We start from the raw sequence: 16,571 nt of genomic DNA on the forward strand, positions 1-16,571 counted from the left end.
TGCCGGTGTGCTCGTACTTCCCAGGGCGGGGGCCTCCCTCCCTGCTCTGGGCGGGCTGGGAGTTGCCCCGTGCGTCCGTGCCCTGGGACCTTTGTCTGACGAGGTGGTGGGCGGAGTGTTAGAAACGTGGGCCGGAGTCCACATCCCCTCCTGGACTCTGCCCCTCTCACGCCCTTGGGCCCCCACACCTCAGTGTCCCCATCTGTCAGGATTGTGTTCATGCCCGTGGTTCCTGTGAGTGGAACCCTGGGAATACCATTTTGTGTGTAGACCAAAAGCAGCTAAATATTGGCCATTTCACATCTCAGCCCAAGACACTAGCATCATCTGTGGCAGGGATGCTTGAGGGCCCGGTGGGGTGGTAGTTCTCAGCAGTGGCCAGAGCAGCCGCTGCAGAGTGTGAAGATGGGGGCAGCTTAGCTGAGAAGGTGGGGCAGGGGGCACGCCTGTCCCTTACCTGAGCCAGGTAGGGCCTGCCTAGAGCCTGCTGTCAAGCTCCCACACCTGCTCTAACCTGTTGCGCTGTTGACTTCTCAGCCCAGGACCCTGGCATCTCCCCCAGCCAGAGTCTGTGTGCAGAAAGTTCCAGAGGCCTCACCGCAGTCTCCCTGTCAGAGAGCGGAGTGGGGCCTGTGGAGGCCTGCTGCCTGGTAATCCTAGCCACAGAGAGCAAGGTGAGTAGAGGGTGGGACCTGGGACTCAAGCCCACCGATACCTCGCCCCTGTCCTGCCCACAACCAGCCCAGGCCCCTCCCACCTCCCCAACCCAGGCCACTCCCACACCCTGACCCAGGCCACTCCCATACCCTGACCCAGGCTCTTCCCACAATCTGACCCAGGCCCCTCCTATCCTGACCTAGGCCCCTCCCACACCACCAGGCTCCTCCCACAGCCTGACCCACGCTCCTATCCCGACTTAGGCCCCTCCCACACCAGGCCCCTCCCATACCACCAGGCTCCTCCCACAGCCTGACCCACGCTCCTCCTATCCTGACCTAGGCCCCTCCCACCCCAGGCCCCTCCCGTACCCCACCCAGGCTCCCCCTATCCCGACTTAGGCCCCTCCCACTCCAGGCCCCTCCCGTACCCCCTACCCAGGCTCCTCCCACACCCTGACCCAGGCTCCTCTCATAGTCCTACCTAGGCCCCTCCCACCCAGGCCCCTCCCACACCCCCGACCCAGGCCCCTCCCCCTCCCCAGACCCCGCCCACAACATGCTTAGGCCCTGCTTAGGCCCCTGTCCGGCTCACTGAGTCTGGTGCCTTCAGGCTGTGTTCCTTCTCTTCCAGGGGCCTCACCCTTTCCCCAGCGCTGATGGGGGTGGTGGTCTTCTGCACCCCAAGCTGTGCCCTGGGAGTGGCAAGTTAGGGCTTGGGGCCCCCTCAGCTACCCAAGGGCTGCCAGCCTCCAGGAGCTCCTTGGTCACCTTGTGTGTAGTTTCTGTGTCTGTAAGACTGCAGTGGGGACCCCCTGCCTTGGGGACCCTTTGATCAGTGCCCCTCCTTGGCTCTGCCCACCTTCTAGCCAGTTCTTCCTCATGGGGCTGCCTCCCTGGCCTGTCCCCACCGCAGGCCCCTCTGGTCACTGTCCCGTGTCCGGGGGCAGAACCGCCCCAGAGGGGACCCTGCCTTAACAGCACGCGTGTGAAGCCGTGTCCCGTGCTGGGAGTGTTGTCCCTGAGCCTGGGGCAGCAGCGCGGGCAGGGTGTTGGTGGGCCAGGTGGGGGGACAGGAGGGCTGGCAGCTGACTGGCACACCTGGCCCCCTCGGGTCCAGAGAGCCGCCTGGACGTGAGCTGGTCCCCATGTGGCCCCGTCGGGCAGCTGGGCATGTGAGGAGCCAGGTGGCCGGCACGCTGCCCAGGAGGGTCCAGCTTTGTCCCCACGGCAGGTCGCTGCGGAGGAGCTGTGTTCTCTGCTGGGGCAGGTCTTCCAGATTGTGTACACAGAGTCCACGATCGACTTTCTGGACAGAGCCATATTCGATGGGGCCTCAACACCCACCCACCACCTGTCCCTTCACAGCGGTACGTGAGCGTGGGTGGGCAGTGGTGCTGCTGTCCCCATCCCTGTGGCTCTGCACCAATGCCTCGTTCCCAGACTCCACTGCCAACGTCTACCTGCAGGCAGACATGTCCCCTGCCCCGGGAGCCCGGTGGCTTCCTGCACCACGTCGGGGGGGCAGGGAACGCCTTCTCAGCTGAAGTCCCTTCACCTGCCTCAGAACAGAGGGCCTGGGGCTGGAGGGGGTGTGTGTGGGGAGGAACCCCCAGACCTCACAGCTCTTGGGCTGCGGTGGGGGGAGCACATGGAGGCCACCCCCTCCGCTGTATCTGCGGAGCATTTTCGGCAGGCGGCTCACATAGCCCGGTGTTCCACCCGCCAGGAGCGCCCCCTGCTCCTCGCACCGCTCCCCGACTCCGCACTTCCCAGCCGCCTCTCAGAGCTCAGCATTGTGCAGGATGGTGTCCGTGTCCCTCACGGTCTGTGTCACGTGGACCTTAGGTCACCCATCCAGTGTTTCCTGAGTAGCTGCGGTGTCCCGGGCTCTTTGCTGGTGCCAGGGGCTCAGGCATGCCGGGGGTCCCGCCTCCCTGCCTGCGTGGAGCCCACCGGGCCCAGGCTGGGGGTCAGCCCCGCCTCTGACCATGGCTCCTGCCCTCGGCCAGCCCCTTGCGGTTGGGCAAGTTGTCCGGCCTCTGGGATCCCACTCCTCGTCTAAAGCGGGCACAGGAGACAGAGTAACCCGGGCCCCAGGATGCCATGCGGCAGCCACAAGTCCCGCTTGTGCTATCCTTGGCCCTCGGGGAGCGCTCTTCAGCCCCCCGTTTGGTGCGTCCTCCGAAGCCCGGAGCATTGCGCTCAGGCCCACACCTGTGGCGGGTGGTGCCGGTCGAGACCCCCCCCAGGAGGAGCCGGTGTTGTTGCTCGCGCCCCGGGGGGGGGGCGGTGGCTCTGCTCAAGAAGGAGGTGCCCCCGCCAGGGCCCACGTCTCGCGGGGTGCTGGGCCCCGGGACTCTGTGCCCCTGCCCACGTAACCGGAAGCCCCTGTGTCCGCACCCTGTACAGACGACTCTTCCACCAAGGTGGACGTGAAGGAGCCGTACGAGACGGAAGCCGGCACTTTGTGAGTACCCCGCCCGCTGGCCGCCCCCACGCCCCCACTGGGCGCCCCTGGCCGGAAGTGCGCGTTCGCAGGGGGGCGCGGGGCGCAGGTGCGACGTGGAGCCCGGGAGCCGCGTGCCCACGGCTCCTGTTCTTGCAGCGCCTTCCCCGAGTGTGCGCACGCGGGCGGCGTCTCGCCCTTGTCCTTCTGTACGCAGACGGCGCCCCACGCCAAGATGGTCAGCGAGAGCGAGCTGAGCGCCACGGCCACCGAGCTGCTGCAGGACTACATGCTGACGGTGCGCCCCCCCTGGGGGGCGGTGGGGGGGGCGCGCGGCGGGGCCGGGGCACGGGCTGCTCAGCGGACCCCCCTGAACCGCGCTGCTGGACGTCACGTGGTTCCGTCCGCGCGCCCGTGCCCCGGGCTCCTTGCGGGCGCAGTCCCCGGGGGCGCTGCGGGTGAGGTGAGGGGTGGCGGCGGCGCCGCTCACCGCCGCACCCCTGCCCCGCTGCGGGTAGCTGCGCACCAAGCTGTCCTCCCAGGAGATCCAGCAGTTCGCTGCACTGCTGCACGACTACCGCGACGGGGCGTCCGTGCACGAGTTCTGCATCAACCTGCGGCAGCTGTACGGGGACAGCCGCAAGTTCCTGCTGCTCGGTGAGCCCCGCAGGCGTGCGGCCGCAGCGTGGGGGCCCCGCCGCCGAGGGCCCTTGCCAGCGACTGGTGGGACCTGCCCGTGGGAGCCAGACTGAGGGGAAGCCAGGAGCTGCTCGCCCTGGAGTGGGGGCCAGGGTGGGGCTCCTCAGGGGCTCGGCGCTCGAGAGGGTTTTGGTGGGTGACGAGGAGTTTGCGCACGGGAAGCGGATCCCGTTTCTGGGGAGAAGGACCAGCCTTTGCAGAGATGCCGGCCCTCAGAGCTGGGTGGGCAGGGTGGTCGGGGCCCTGCCCACCTGCCCACGCCCTCAGGGATGGCAGTGTGGCCGTGCCTCCCGCCGTGCTGACCCTAGAGAACCCGGCTGGTTGATGGGGGCCAGTGGAGGCTCCCGGGCTCTGCCCCCACCATCCAGGGGGGGCCTGGGTTATACCCTTGTCAGCAGCCACTGAGGGGCTCTCCACTCACGGGGGATGTAGGGCTGGAGGCCTGGCCTGCTGCGTGCAGTCTGAGCTCTTGCCGACCCTGTGGCCTCCCCGCTGGGGTCAGCCATGCGGCCAGGGCTGCGGCCTCAGCCCCCAGCCCCCAGCTCCGTGTTCCTTTCTGGCTTATTCTTACAGAAGTGGGTGGTGCTCCTCAGAGGCTGGCCTGCCCCCCTCGCCCCCGTTCTGCACCACCTGGAGGCCTGTGGGTGCGCTTCCACCCGGCCCGAGGGAGGGAGATGGGGCCAGCCGCCCGCTGCAGACCCGGCACCTGCACGGGCCTGCGGTGCCCGTCGGACGGGGCTGGACGCGGGGCGGCCGGGGCGGGCAGAGGCTTGTTCTCCCCGCCGGAGGCCTGGCGTCAGGCACACCCCGTGTCCACAGGTCTGCGGCCCTTCATCCCGGAGAAGGACAGCCAGCACTTCGAGAACTTCCTCGAGACCATCGGGGTGAAGGACGGCCGCGGTATCATCACCGACAGTTTTGGCAGGTACCGGCGGGCCCTGAGCTCCGCCTCCACCTCCGCCTGCACCGGGAACAGGGCCACGGGCAGCTCCGACGACCAGTCTGTGCCCTCGGAAGGGGACGAGTGGGACCGTATGATTTCGGACATCAGCAACGACATCGAGGCTCTGGGCTGCAGCATGGACCGGGACTCGGCCTGACGGCGCCGGGAGGGGCCCGCCCGCCGGTGCGCCCTCGACTGTGAAGGACTGGCCCCGGGGCGCCGGTGCCCAGGAGGGGTCCTGGGGGTCCTTTCAGTTTTGCACACGACGTTCCTGTCGAAACTCTCAGAGACCTTCAAAGAAGTTTCCTGCGATGTGAATAATTCATTTCTGGTCCCGGCGTGCTTCTGGTCTCGCGGTGGGGGAGCCGGGCCCGCACGACGGGCCGGGCGCTGTGGCCTGGGGGCCGGCTGCCTGTCGGTGCTCGTCGCAGACCGGGAGGACGGGATTGGGGCTTTTGCTTCGTGGACGTGGGGTTGGGGGCAGCAGGGCGCCTGGGCGCTGGTGCAAGCGCAGGTCCTCGCTGTTGGGAGCGGGCTCCGGGTTCCCGAGCGTGGCGCCTGCCCCCCCTTGCCCTCATCCGAGTGCCCCAGTCCTCGGTCTCGCTGCCACCACAGGTGGTCTCCCCTGCAAACCCTCACCCTCACCACCCCCACCCACCACCCCGAGAGCCTGTCATCTTGAAGCCCAGGGTCCCGGTCTCCAGGGGGCGTGGGGGGGGGCACTGTGTTCTAGGCCTTCCCTGGGCTGGGCCCCTCCCCTGCCCTTGGCACATGGGGAGGCAGTGGGGGTGGCCCTGGAGACGCCCCTCCTCACCTAGAAGGTCCCTGCCCTGGGAGACCCCCGGCAGCACGTGTGGGAAGCCCCAGGCTGAGCAGGGTGGGTGCTGGGGTCCTGGAGAGGGAGGACAGAGGCCTGGGCCCACAGTGAGGCCGTGTGGGGGCCAGGCGGGGGTCTGCTTCCTGGCCAGCGGCAGGTCCGGACGGGAGGAGGGCTCTCACGCTTGGTTCCGGCCTGCGCTGTCCGGGAGCTGCCGGTCGGCCCAGGGCCGCAGAGCCAAGGGGGTATGGGGTAGGTCTCCCAACAGGAGCACAGGTCAACCTGCCCTGGCAGCACCTGGAACAGCTGAAGCCGTCCAGGCAGGGCCAGCCTACCCTGGGTGTGAGTGGCCCCGGCGAGCGGTCGGGGTGGGGTGGCCGCACCGTGGAGCCGGGTCTAAGTGCCCTGTGTGGACGGCAGGAGCCGCTCCCTCCTCTCCAGGGGTCCCTCTCACACGCAGCCCCCCTCCGCGGGTCCCCGGGCTTTGGAGAAGAGGGAACGTGGAGGGGATGGGCGGTCCCTCCAGAGCGGGGCGCCAGGAGGGGCCAGGAACTTTGGGGGCCAGTCGCTGCCCCCACCCCCCAGCAAACACCTTTTCAACGGCTAAACCTCCAGAGCCCCCGAGTCTGGGGAGTTCCTTCCCAAAACCAGTCCCCAGGCCCACGCCTTGGGCCACAGCCAGGTGACTGCCTACCGTCTGGGCAGGCTGGGTACTGGGGCCACGGCGGCGGGGGGTAAGATGGACCCCCACCTGCTAGAGTCACAGGACGGATCCCACCCTCTGGGGACAAGTGGGGACAGACCCCCACCCTCTAGCGACAGAGAGGACTCCCACTCTGAGGATATGGGACAGACCCCCACCCTCTGGGACACGGAGAGATCACCCACCCTCTAGGGCCATGGGAACGCCACCAGCTCTGGGGCAGGAGCGGGTAGGACCACCAGCCTTTGAGAACATGGGGAACAGGTCCCCGCCGTCTGGGACATGGAAGGGGGGACCCCCCCTCCTGGGGCTCTGCACGGACCCAGGAAGCGTCTCCACCCATTCACAAACCCCTTTCGGCTGGAGCGCGCGCCCGGGTAGGTAGGAGCCAGAGCAGAGGCCATGAGGAGACACCCATTTATTGAGCAGCAGAGCCGGGGGCAGGGACGGAGCTGTGCGGGCAGATGGCGGTCAGCGGCTACATGGTGAGCTCCTGCAGGAAACGGCAGAGAGAGAGGGCGGGCTGGGGAGGGGCGCGGCAGGGCCAGCAGCAGGGGGCCCACAAGGGGCCGGCCACTCACCATGATGGCATTGACGATGTCGCTCTGGTTGTCCCTCAGGGCCCGCACCGCCCTGGCCCGCGACACGTTGGCCTGCGCCATCACCAGCTCAATGTCACGGAGCTCCAGCCCTGCCTCATCCACCTGCGGGGGGCGGGGGGGCAAGCAGGCAGGTTCTGGGGCTGCCCCCACCCCCAGGAAAAGCCGTTGAGCCCCCCCCCAGCCCTGTGCCTCACCTCCTCCTCCTCTTCCTCCTCCTCTTCCTCCTCGCATTCGGGCCTCACCAGCGGCCCGGGCGCGGACTCGGGGACCAGGGCGGAAGGCTCCGCGGGCACTTTGAACTTCTCAGCAGCAGCTCTGTGCACTTGCTGGGACAGGTCCTCGATCTGCAGGGGCACGGCGGTCAGCCCGTCCCGCACCCCGGGCCCCCACCCGCTCCCGCGGCCTGCCAGACCTTGGCCTCGCCGAAGACCACGTAGGTGTCCGAGGCTGGGCTCTTGAAGACGTCAGGCTTGGCGATGACAAACAGGATGTTCTTGGACTTCTGGATAGTGATCCGGGTGACCCCCTGGATTTGCCGCAGGCCCAGCTTGGACATAGCCTGGGGTCACGGGGGGTGGTGCTCAGACCTGGGCATCGACCCCGGCGGGAGGGAGTGTGTGTGTCCCAGGCTGGGGTGGGGAGGAGCGGGTGGGCCCAGGGGGAGAGAGCACACTGACGGGGGGAACGAGGGTTCTGCCGCCAACCCTGGGGGACCCTCTGTGGTCTCTGGGCAGAGCCTGTGGGAGTGCCCCGGGGCATTGAGTGGGGTGCCGGACCCCAGCTGGGGGCACGGTCTCGATGGACGCTCCGGCGTCCAGCAGTTTCACGACCCGACGGCCACTGGGTGTGAAGGGTCCCCTTATGCAGCAGGCCCCGCCCCCACGGAGTGGCCCGGGCGGGACCCCCACCGACCTTTCGGGCTTTCTTCTCACTACGACTCTGCTTGGCTTTGGCCACGGTCTCCTCGCTGCCGCCACCTGCCGGGGACTGGGGAGGACAGGGTTTGAGCACCCGAGGGGAGGGTGGGGTGGAGCCCTCCCAGGGGTGCGGCCTCCCTGCTCCCGGGCCAGGCACCTGGGCCGGGCACTGCGCCGTCTGCGCTCCTGAGAGGTCCTGCTCCTCCAGCTCTGCAGACGACTCGCCGTGGCTGTCCGAGTGCTGGCCGGATCCCGGAGCCCTCGGCGGCGAGTCTGGGCATGGGGTAGGGGTGTGTGTGCGTTGAGGATGGCTTCCTGCCCACCTGCCACCTCTGGTCCCTGGCTCAGGACAGCGTTCCAGCCCCGGCCCCTCTCACCTTCCTCCAGGCTGTCCTGGTCATCTTGCTGCTCGGCGGCCGGGGGCCCTCGAGGGCCAGGAGGCACTTGGCAGGGGGGCGAGATCCGCCAGGCCTGGTCTTTGGCATGGGTGTCGCCCGTGGGGGCCGTCTTGGGGCTGAGGATCGGGGAGTGGGCTGGGAGGCCAACCCGATGCCCGGCCCCAGGAGGTTTCGTGGTTCCTGAGAAGGCAGCCACCGCCCGCTGGGCTCCTGCCTGTGGCGGCTGGAAGCCCGGAGAGCCCGGGGGCTCCTTGCCCTCCTCCGAGTCTTCCCTGGGGCCCTGGCAAGGGCAGGGGGCGAGGGGTGCCATGGGGCACGGGGCTGCCTCTGTAGGGACCCCAGGAGCGGGGGGCTCTGGGACGAGGAGCCTGTCTTGGGGCACACTGGGCAGGCCCCTGGCAGGGCTTTTGGGGGCTCGTGCTGGGGACGAGCTGGGGCTTCTGGGTGCTACTTGTGCCCACTCTCCACTGCCTGGGCCCGGCCCGGGCTCCGGCTGCCGACAGGGTGCTGGAGAGGTGCGGGCAGGCTCTTTGGGGCAGCCCCTGCCAGGCCTGGGCACGAACCTCGGTGGAAACTCGGAGCAGGGGCCCAGCGCAGCTTCTGAGGCCACAGCAACGGGAGACCTGGGCTCAGGGTTGGCTCTTCCCTCCTCCGCTGGGCTCTGGGGCCATGTAGGGCCAACCTCGGGGCGAGCAGCAGGACGTACCTCTGGGCCACTATCCCCAGGAGCCTTCCTAGCACCCTGGGGTGCTGACTCGAGGCCCCCAGCCCCTTGATTCTCACCCCCTGGGGCCTCCACCAGGGGCAAGTGGGGCTCGGCTCCATCACCAGCACGCACACAGGCACTGGGACCGGTTCCCTGCTCAGGTGCCAACAGGCCCTCAGCTACTTCCTCTCCAATGGAGGCAGGCTTGGGTGGGTCTGTGGCCTCCATGGCAGGCCTAGGGGGCCCTGTGGCAGGCTCTGGGCATTCTGGAGCTTTTGTGGCAGACTTGGGGCATTTCGGGCCCTCCGTGGCAGGCTCTGGGCATTCTGAGGCCTCTGTGGTGGGCTCAGAATGTTCTGAGGCCCCCGTGGCAGGCTCTGGGCATTCTGGGGCCTCCGTGGCAGGCTCTGGGTGTTCTGCGGTCCCTGCGGCAGGCTCTGGGCGTTCCAGGGCCCCAGTGGCAGGCTCTGGGCATTCTGCGGTCCCCGTGGCAGGCTCTGGGCGTTCCGGGGCCCCCGTGGCAGGTTCTGGGCATTCCGCGGCCCCCGTGGCAGGCTCCTGGTGTTCTGGGGCCCCCGTGGCAGGCTCTGGGCGTTCTGCGGCCCCTGTGGCAGGCTCTGGGTGTTCCGGGGCCCCCGTGGCAGGCTCTGAGCATTCCGGGGCCTCCGTGGCAGGCTCTGGGCATTCCGGGGCCTCTGTGGCAGGTTCAGAATGTTCTGGGGCCCCCGTGACAGGCTCTGGGCGTTCTGGGGCCCCCGTGGCAGGCTCTGGGCGTTCTGGGGCCTCCGTGGCAGGCTCAGAATATTCTGGGGTCTCTGTGGCAGGCTCTGGGTGTTCTGGGGCCTCTGCGGCAGGCTCTGGGCATTCCGGGGCCTCTGTGGCAGGCTCTGGGTGTTCTGGGGCCTCTGTGGCAGGCTCAGAGTATTCTGGGGTCTCTGTGGCAAGCTCTGGGTGTTCTGGAGTCTCTGCGGCAGACTCTGGGCATTCCGGGGCCTCTGTGGCAGGCTTAGAATACTCCGGGGCCTCTGTGGCAGACTCTGGGCATTCCGGGGCCTCTGTGGCAGGCTTAGAATACTCTGGGGCCTCTGTGGCAGGCTCTGGGCGTTCTGGGGCCTCCATGGCAGGCTCTGGGCATTCTGGGGCCTCCGTGACAGGCTCTGGGCATTCCGGGGCCTCCGTGACAGGCTCAGAATGTTCTGGGGTCTCTGTGACAGGCTCTGGGTGTTCTGGGGCCTCTGTGGCAGGCTCTGGGCGTTCCAGGGCCTTCGTGGTAGGCTCTGGGCATTCTGGGACCCCTGTGGCAGGCTCTGGGCGTTTCGGGGGCCCCGTGGCAGGCTCTGGGCATTCCGAGGCCTCTGTGGCAGGTTCAGAATGTTCCGGGGCCTCCGTGGTAGACTCTGGGCATTCCAGGGCCTCCCTGGCAGGCTCACAATGTTCGGGGGTCTCTGTGGCAGGCTCTGGGCATTCCAGGGCCTCCATGGCAGGCTCACAATGTTCTGGGGCCTCTGTGGCAGGCTCTGGGCATTCTGGGGCCTCTGTGGCAGGCTCAGAATGTTCCGGGGCCTCCATGGCAGGCTCTGGGCATTCTGGGGCCTCCGTGGCAGGCTCTGGGCATTCTGGGGCTTCTGTGGCAGGCTCAGAATGTTCCGGGGCCTCTGTGGCAAGCTCTGGGTGTTCCGGGGCCTCCGTGGCAGGCTCTGGGCATTCCAGGGCCTCCGTGGCAGGCTCAGAATGTTCCGGGGCCTCCGTGGCAGGCTCTGGGCGTTCTGGGGCTTCCGTGGCAGGCTCAGAATGTTCCGGGGCCTCCGTGGCAGGCTCTGGGCATTCTGGGGCTTCTGTGGCAGGCTCAGAATGTTCCGGGGCCTCCGTGGCAAGCTCTGGGTGTTCTGGGGCCTCCGTGGCAGGCTCTGGGCGTTCCAGGGCCTCCGTGGCAGGCTCAGAATGTTCCGGGGCCTCCGTGGCAGGCTCTGGGCGTTCCGGGGCTTCCGTGGCAGGCTCAGAATGTTCCGGGGCCTCCGTGGCAGGCTCTGGGCGTTCCGGGGCCTCCGTGGCAGGCTCAGAATGTTCCGGGGCCTCCGTGGCAGGCTCTGGGCGTTCCGGGGCCTCCGTGGCAGGCTCAGAATGTTCCGGGGCCTCTGTGGCAGGCTCTGGGTGTTCCGGGGCCTCCGTGGCAGGCTCTGGGCATTCCGGGGCTTCTGTGGCAGGCTCAGAATGTTCCGGGGCCTCTGTGGCAGGCTCTGGGCGTTCCGGGGCCTCCGTGGCAGGCTCTGGGCGTTCTGGGGCCTCCGTGGCAGGCTCAGAATGTTCTGGGGCCTCTGTGGCAAGGTCTGGGCATTCCGGGGCCTCTGTGGCAGGCTCAGAATGTTCCGGGGCCTCCGTGGCAGGCTCTGGGCATTCTGGGGCCTCTGTGGCAGGCTCACAATGTTCCGGGGCCTCTGTGGCAAGCTCTGGGCATTCCAGGGCCTCCGTGGCAGGCTCAGAATGTTCCGGGGCTTCTGTGGCAGGCTCTGGGCATTCTAGGGCCCCCGTGGCAGGCTCAGAATGTTCCGGGGCCTCTGTGGCAGGCTCAGGGTATTCCAGGACCTCCGTGGCAGACTCCAGGCATTCTACAGCCTCCGTGGCAGGTTCTGGGTGTTCTGGGGCTTCCGTGACAGGCTTGGGGCAATTTGTGGCCTCTGTGTCAGGTCCAGAGAGTTCCACAGCCTCTGTGGCAGGCTTGGGGGAATCTAGGGCCTCCATGTGAGGCTTGGAGGCGCCTGCAGTTCCCCATGAGGCCCAGGGTGTCCCAGCATCTGCAGCTGGCTCCAGGCCATCCAGCTGGGCCTGTTCCCAGGCTGGAGGCTCCGGGCCTCCAGTGCAGCTTGTGTCCCTCTCCTCAGGTGCTGGCCTCAGTTCCAAGGTCACTTGTCCTTCGTGCTGGGCTGCAGTGACCACAGGTTCGATTCCTGGCATGCAGCCTGCACCCTTCTGCAGGATCTCAAGCCTGGCCCCAGTGGGGGTCCCCTGGTCTGAGGGGAGGCCCACGTCCTGCAGGGACAGAGGGGTGGCCCCAGAGTCAGAGTCCTGGGGTAAGGTCCTGTCTGTTTCTCCCGGCTGGGGCACAGGGCTGACCAGAGAAGCGGGCGCCTGGCCTGAGGGGAGGCCCGCGTCCTGCAGGGGCAGGGGTGTGGCCACAGAGTCAGGGTCCTGGCCTGCTTCTTTCTCCAGCTTCTGCAGAGACTCTGGGCTTGGCGTGAGGGCTCCCTCTTCCGGGGCGGTCCAAGGGCCCGGGCCTAAGGCCGCGCTGTCATCCTCCCATAAGGGCTGAGCTCTGCCCGGGGCAGCAGGTGCTGGACCCCAGAGGGAGCCTGCCTCCTCCCTCCAGGCCTGGGGGCTCCCCCCGGAGAGGCCTGGGGCTTCCCGCGGGGTGTGAGGGGATGTGGCGGCGGCGGCGGCGGCGGAGGCCTGGCCCGGCCCGGGGACCTGGGCGCCCGGCTCCTGGCGCTCGGTGGCTCGGCAGGCCCCCTGCTCGGGGGCGGCGGGAGCGGGCTCGCCAGGGCTGTGCTGGCGCAGGGCAGCGGGCCGCGCGTGGGGCTCCTCACTGTACAGCCTCTCGTCGTCTGCCCCCGCGTAGGAGGCCGAGTCGGGGTCGGAGGAGGCTGCCGAGGTGTCGTCCCGGAAGGCGAAGGCCTCGTCCATGCCCTCGGTGATGGAGAGGTCAGACAGGGACTGCAGGGAGGACGCAAACGTGCTGTCGTCCTCGCCCTCCCCGGCTGGGTCCCCTCCGGGGACAGGGGCCCCCTCCTCCTGCTCGTCCTCGGGGGCCCTCGGCGTCACCTCCACGGCCTCCACCTGGACGATGAGGCTGCCTCGGAAGGGCAGGAGGGCGGCGGGGATCATGGGGTCGTTGGCCAGGAAGTCCAGCTCGGAGAAGTGGCCCTCCTGGCCCCAGGACGAGCTACTGTCGGCCGAGACGCTGGACTCCGGGGTCGGGGGGCCGGCGGGCCCCGTGGGAGACAACTCCTCGTCAGCCACCGAGCCCGCTGGGGAGAAGCCCCAGCCTGGGGGGACGTCCAGCCCTTCGGCCGGGGCCAGCAGGCTCAGGGAACAGGAGGGGGACGAGGCCCAGCTGTCCCCATCTGCCGTGATGTAGGAGCCCGAGGGTGAGGCGGGCGGCGAGTCCCCTGGCTCAGCCGGGGCGTCCCGGGCCTCCCTGCGGGGCCCGGGGCCAGGGAGCAGGCCACAGGCGCTCTCGGTGGGGGTGGAGGGCGGTGTGAAGTAGGGGTCAGGGTCTGGGGCAGGGCAAGGCACAGGAGGGTCACCCTGAGAACACACCTCGGGGGGTGGGTCCAGGCTGGGGTGCCCACCCTCCCGGTCCCTGAGCTCTGGCAGGGCTGCCCTGGATGGCGGGGGCGCCCGGCAGGTCTCCTCACCCATCACGATCCGGGGCTCCAGGGTGGCTGGGGGAGGACCCCCGGCAGGCTGGGCCTCGGGGGACCCCGGGCTGGGGCTGCCTTCTGCGGGCACCGCCCACGCCGAGGGGGTGCCGCCCGGCCCTGCATCCCAGCTGGCTCCCTCCGGCGGGGGCCGGGCGCCCGGCTTGCTGGGCAGAAACTCCAGGGCCAGGGCGCTGGGTCCGGGGGTCAGGGCACAGTGCTCCAGCCGGTCCCCTCTCGGGGTGGTGGCTGCGGCCACATCACAGGACGACTCTGTGGACAGAGGGGGGCATGAGGAGGGCAGACACCCTCTGGGGGCTGGAGCTGCTGCGTCTGGGGGAGAATTTCAGAGAGTTCCGACCCCAGGGGCACAGCCTGGGGCCAGGGGGTCGGGGGTGGGCGGCGTGGCTCCCGTCTGAGCCTCGGCAAGGCTGGACGAGCACCTGTCTCCGCGGACGCTGGCTGGCCGGCCCCCTGCCCTCGATCTGTGCTGCGCCTGGTGGACGACCTCTCCTGACCTCCTGTGTCAGAGGCCCCCGGGGGCAGGGGCACCTGCACCCCGCTGGCCCTGGGACGCTCTAGGTCTCCCACCTCCTGTGCATGGGGGTCTCGCCTCTCTGCCTCGTCTCTCTCCTTGCTGCCCACACCCGAGGCCAGCCTCTGGAGGTGCCATCCGGCTGTGCCCTCGCTCTTGCTCCGAGAGCTGGTGCACGGAGGAGGGAAGCGGGGCCACTGTGCGTGTGTGCGTCCTCAGGCTGCGCGTCCCACGGGGGCCGAGCTGGAGCATGGGGGTGAGAAGGGTTCCCTCCGCCAGGAATATGCCAGCCGGTCCCAGGGCAGTGTTACGGGGGCTGCTTGGGCCCCGACCATGTTCTTGGTGGCGGGGGGGGGGGGTTCCTGCTCTATCACCCATGATCACCCCACAAGTAGCTCCGTGCCTCAGCTGTCTGTCTGCAAAGTCGAGTATCTGCCAGGATTAGAGGTGAAGCTTTTACAAAGGGGCGGTGCCCTCCCCAGCCTGTCCATCGGCCTGCAGCAATGAGGGGCAGTCCCTCGGGGCCCTCGGGCCACACTACTGGGATTCTCAGGCTGGCCAGGGGATCGCAAGAAGGGGGTCCTTCGGGTCCACTGCCGAGTGACAGACACCCAACACCTGGAGGTGGGTGTGGTGGGTGGGGTGGGTGGAGACCGGCTCCTGGCACTGAGCCTGGGGTACCCTTGCCCACCCGCCCTGGGGCAGGGAGAGGGCAGAGCTGGGCCAAGGAGGGGGGGGTGAGGAAGGGAAGCCAAAGGTCAAAGGTTTTTGTAAGCATTCAAGGTCATCAAGCAGCCTGAGACCCTGAGTCTGGGGAGTCCTAGCCTCCACCTGCTTTACTGGACCCCAGAGGGAGGCCAGGTCCCTGGACCCAGCACTGGTGACATTCCCAGGTGACTTATCCACAGCAAGGTGCCCTTGGCCCTCCAGGGGTCACTCATGGCTGACCTCCTGCTGGGCCCCCCTGGCTGATCCTTCCAGACCCAGGCTGACCCCCTCAGCCTCCATCCACACTTGCTGACCTGGCCTCCCCCAGGATGTAGGCCTGCACTCCGGGGCACTGCCCCCCAGACCCTGCTCCCCCAGGGCATCCGACCTCCCACCCTCACAGCCTGCCCCCCCGCCCCCCACGGCTTCCCCAGGCGCCAGCTCCATCCGGCTCCACCTGCCCAGGGCAGACCAATCACCGGCCCTGAGGCGGCTTCAGGCATCTAGGGGGCGAGTGCCCCCGGTGTTGGGGGTGCAGTTGAGAACCCCCCACCTCTGGTCCAGAGTCATGGGGCCAGGGCCCGCAGCTCCTCACAGACAATGGGGCGGCGGCGGCCCAGAGGGCGGGACGCGGGCCGGGAGCCACGGAGCCCTGGGATGCTCACAGGCCCTCGCGCCGCTTCTGGCTCCTGGAGGACATCCCGTTTCCGCCCGCCCGCCCTTCCCCGCAGTCCTGAGCTGGGACGTGCGGGGCTGGGGGGTTGGGGGGCGCTCAAGATTCAGGTGCTCGAAAGGGCAGGGCGCCAAAAGGACCGGAGAGGGGACTGGGGGGGGTGGTGACTGGAGAAGGGAGAAGCACAGAGGGGACAGGCAGGGAGAGGGACCGGAGAGGGAACAGGCAGGGACAGGGCGGCCGAGACGCGCGCAGGGGGCACAGCCCGAGGCCTCACCTGTGCGGGGCCCGGGCCTGCCCGCCTCCGGCAGCAGCGGCTCGGCACGGGCAGCCTCCCCGGGCATGGCCTGACCGTGCGCCCTTCCCTCGGTGCCCGGTCTGTCCGTGCGTCCGTCCGGCGGAGCCTGCGCGGCCACCGCCCCTCGGCCAGGGGTAGGGGGTGGGTGGGTCATCGGATGACGTCAGCACCGCCCCGCCCGCCTGGCGCCCCGAGTGAGCGTGCGCGTGCGCCCCAAGCACTGCGGAGCGCCGTGGCGGGGGGGCGGGGGGGGCGGGGGGGGCGGCCTCCCTCCTTCCCCCGACCGGGGCTGCGCCCTCCCTCCGCGCTGCGCGGCCCCGCCTTTCCCGCAGCATTCCCCCCTGAACGCGAGGGGGCTCGGGGGCCAGTCGGAAGCTGGCCGGACCCCAGGGAACATCACCCCGAAGCCGGGCCTGGAAGAGGCGGGGTTGGGGAGGGTCGTCGGCACGCGGGGCGCAGGGGCCTCGGCGCCCTGGGGGAGGTGGCGGCGCCGTCCTGGTGCCCGGCCTCCTGCGTCCCCCTTGCCTCCATCCAGGAGGTGAGCTGGAGCCGCAGCTCCACGCTGATTGGCTGGCCGTCGCACGTTGGTCTCCGTGGCAACCGCCTCCCGGCTCCATGGAAACCGGAGAACGGAGCCGGCGCGGCGGGAACGCGGCGGGCAAGGCCGTCCCGGGGGAGCCGGGCGGACCGGTCCCGTGCGCCCCGCAGCTAGGCTCCCGGACACCGGGGCGGGAGGAAGAGGAGAACCACGCTTTCCTCCGCCTCGGCGCCCGCCTCCGCCACACCTCAGGGCTGCAAGCCCTCCCGTGCCCTTGCTTCCACCCGGGCCCTCCCGCGCTCGCACCCGCCCAGTGCCAGGCTCCGGCTCCGGGAGACAGATGGCCATTGTCGCCATCCCAGAGCTGGGCGGGGCCAGGGAATCAGAGCGATCATTGTCGTGGGGGGTGCGGGGAATCTCCGCAACCCTGTCTCCCGCGGGCGCTGTCCCGGACGCACCGCGGGGCTGGCTCCCTGCCTGCGTTGGGCACCAGCCCCGCCACGCCCGCCTGAGC

At 69.2% G+C, this 16,571-nt stretch overlaps 2 protein-coding genes across 7 annotated transcripts in view; one reads left to right on the forward strand and one right to left on the reverse strand.

Moving 5' to 3' along the window:
* CCM2 (CCM2 scaffold protein) overlaps window positions 1-5,072 on the forward strand; it is a 47,668-nt gene extending 42,596 nt beyond the window's left edge. For all 6 annotated transcript variants that reach the window (XM_028108953.2, XM_028108950.2, XM_028108954.2 and 3 more), the window contains 6 exons: window positions 538-674; window positions 1,891-2,026; window positions 3,069-3,126; window positions 3,265-3,403; window positions 3,624-3,762; window positions 4,624-5,072. In XM_028108953.2, coding sequence (XP_027964754.1) covers window positions 538-674; window positions 1,891-2,026; window positions 3,069-3,126; window positions 3,265-3,403; window positions 3,624-3,762; window positions 4,624-4,904 — 890 coding nt within the window. In that variant the 3' untranslated portion in view covers window positions 4,905-5,072. The remainder of the gene's footprint in view (window positions 1-537; window positions 675-1,890; window positions 2,027-3,068; window positions 3,127-3,264; window positions 3,404-3,623; window positions 3,763-4,623) is intronic.
* Window positions 5,073-6,745: 1,673 nt separating this feature from the next.
* Window positions 6,746-15,565, reverse strand: NACAD (NAC alpha domain containing). Its single transcript, XM_088018672.1, has 9 exons — window positions 15,499-15,565; window positions 12,082-13,578; window positions 8,164-12,021; window positions 7,944-8,059; window positions 7,782-7,856; window positions 7,282-7,428; window positions 7,064-7,213; window positions 6,831-6,971; window positions 6,746-6,760 (listed from the first exon to the last, which is right to left on the reverse strand). The coding sequence occupies exons 1-9, from the start codon at window positions 15,563-15,565 to the stop codon at window positions 6,746-6,748; spliced, it is 6,066 nt and encodes a 2,021-aa protein (XP_087874798.1).
* Window positions 15,566-16,571: the final 1,006 nt, after the last annotated feature.

The sequence above is a fragment of the Eumetopias jubatus genome, unplaced genomic scaffold (assembly GCF_037043125.1).
Source record: "Eumetopias jubatus isolate StellerSeaLion01/CBP00866 unplaced genomic scaffold, mEumJub1_p1.0 scaffold_14, whole genome shotgun sequence".
NCBI classification, from domain to species: Eukaryota; Metazoa; Chordata; class Mammalia; order Carnivora; family Otariidae; genus Eumetopias; species Eumetopias jubatus.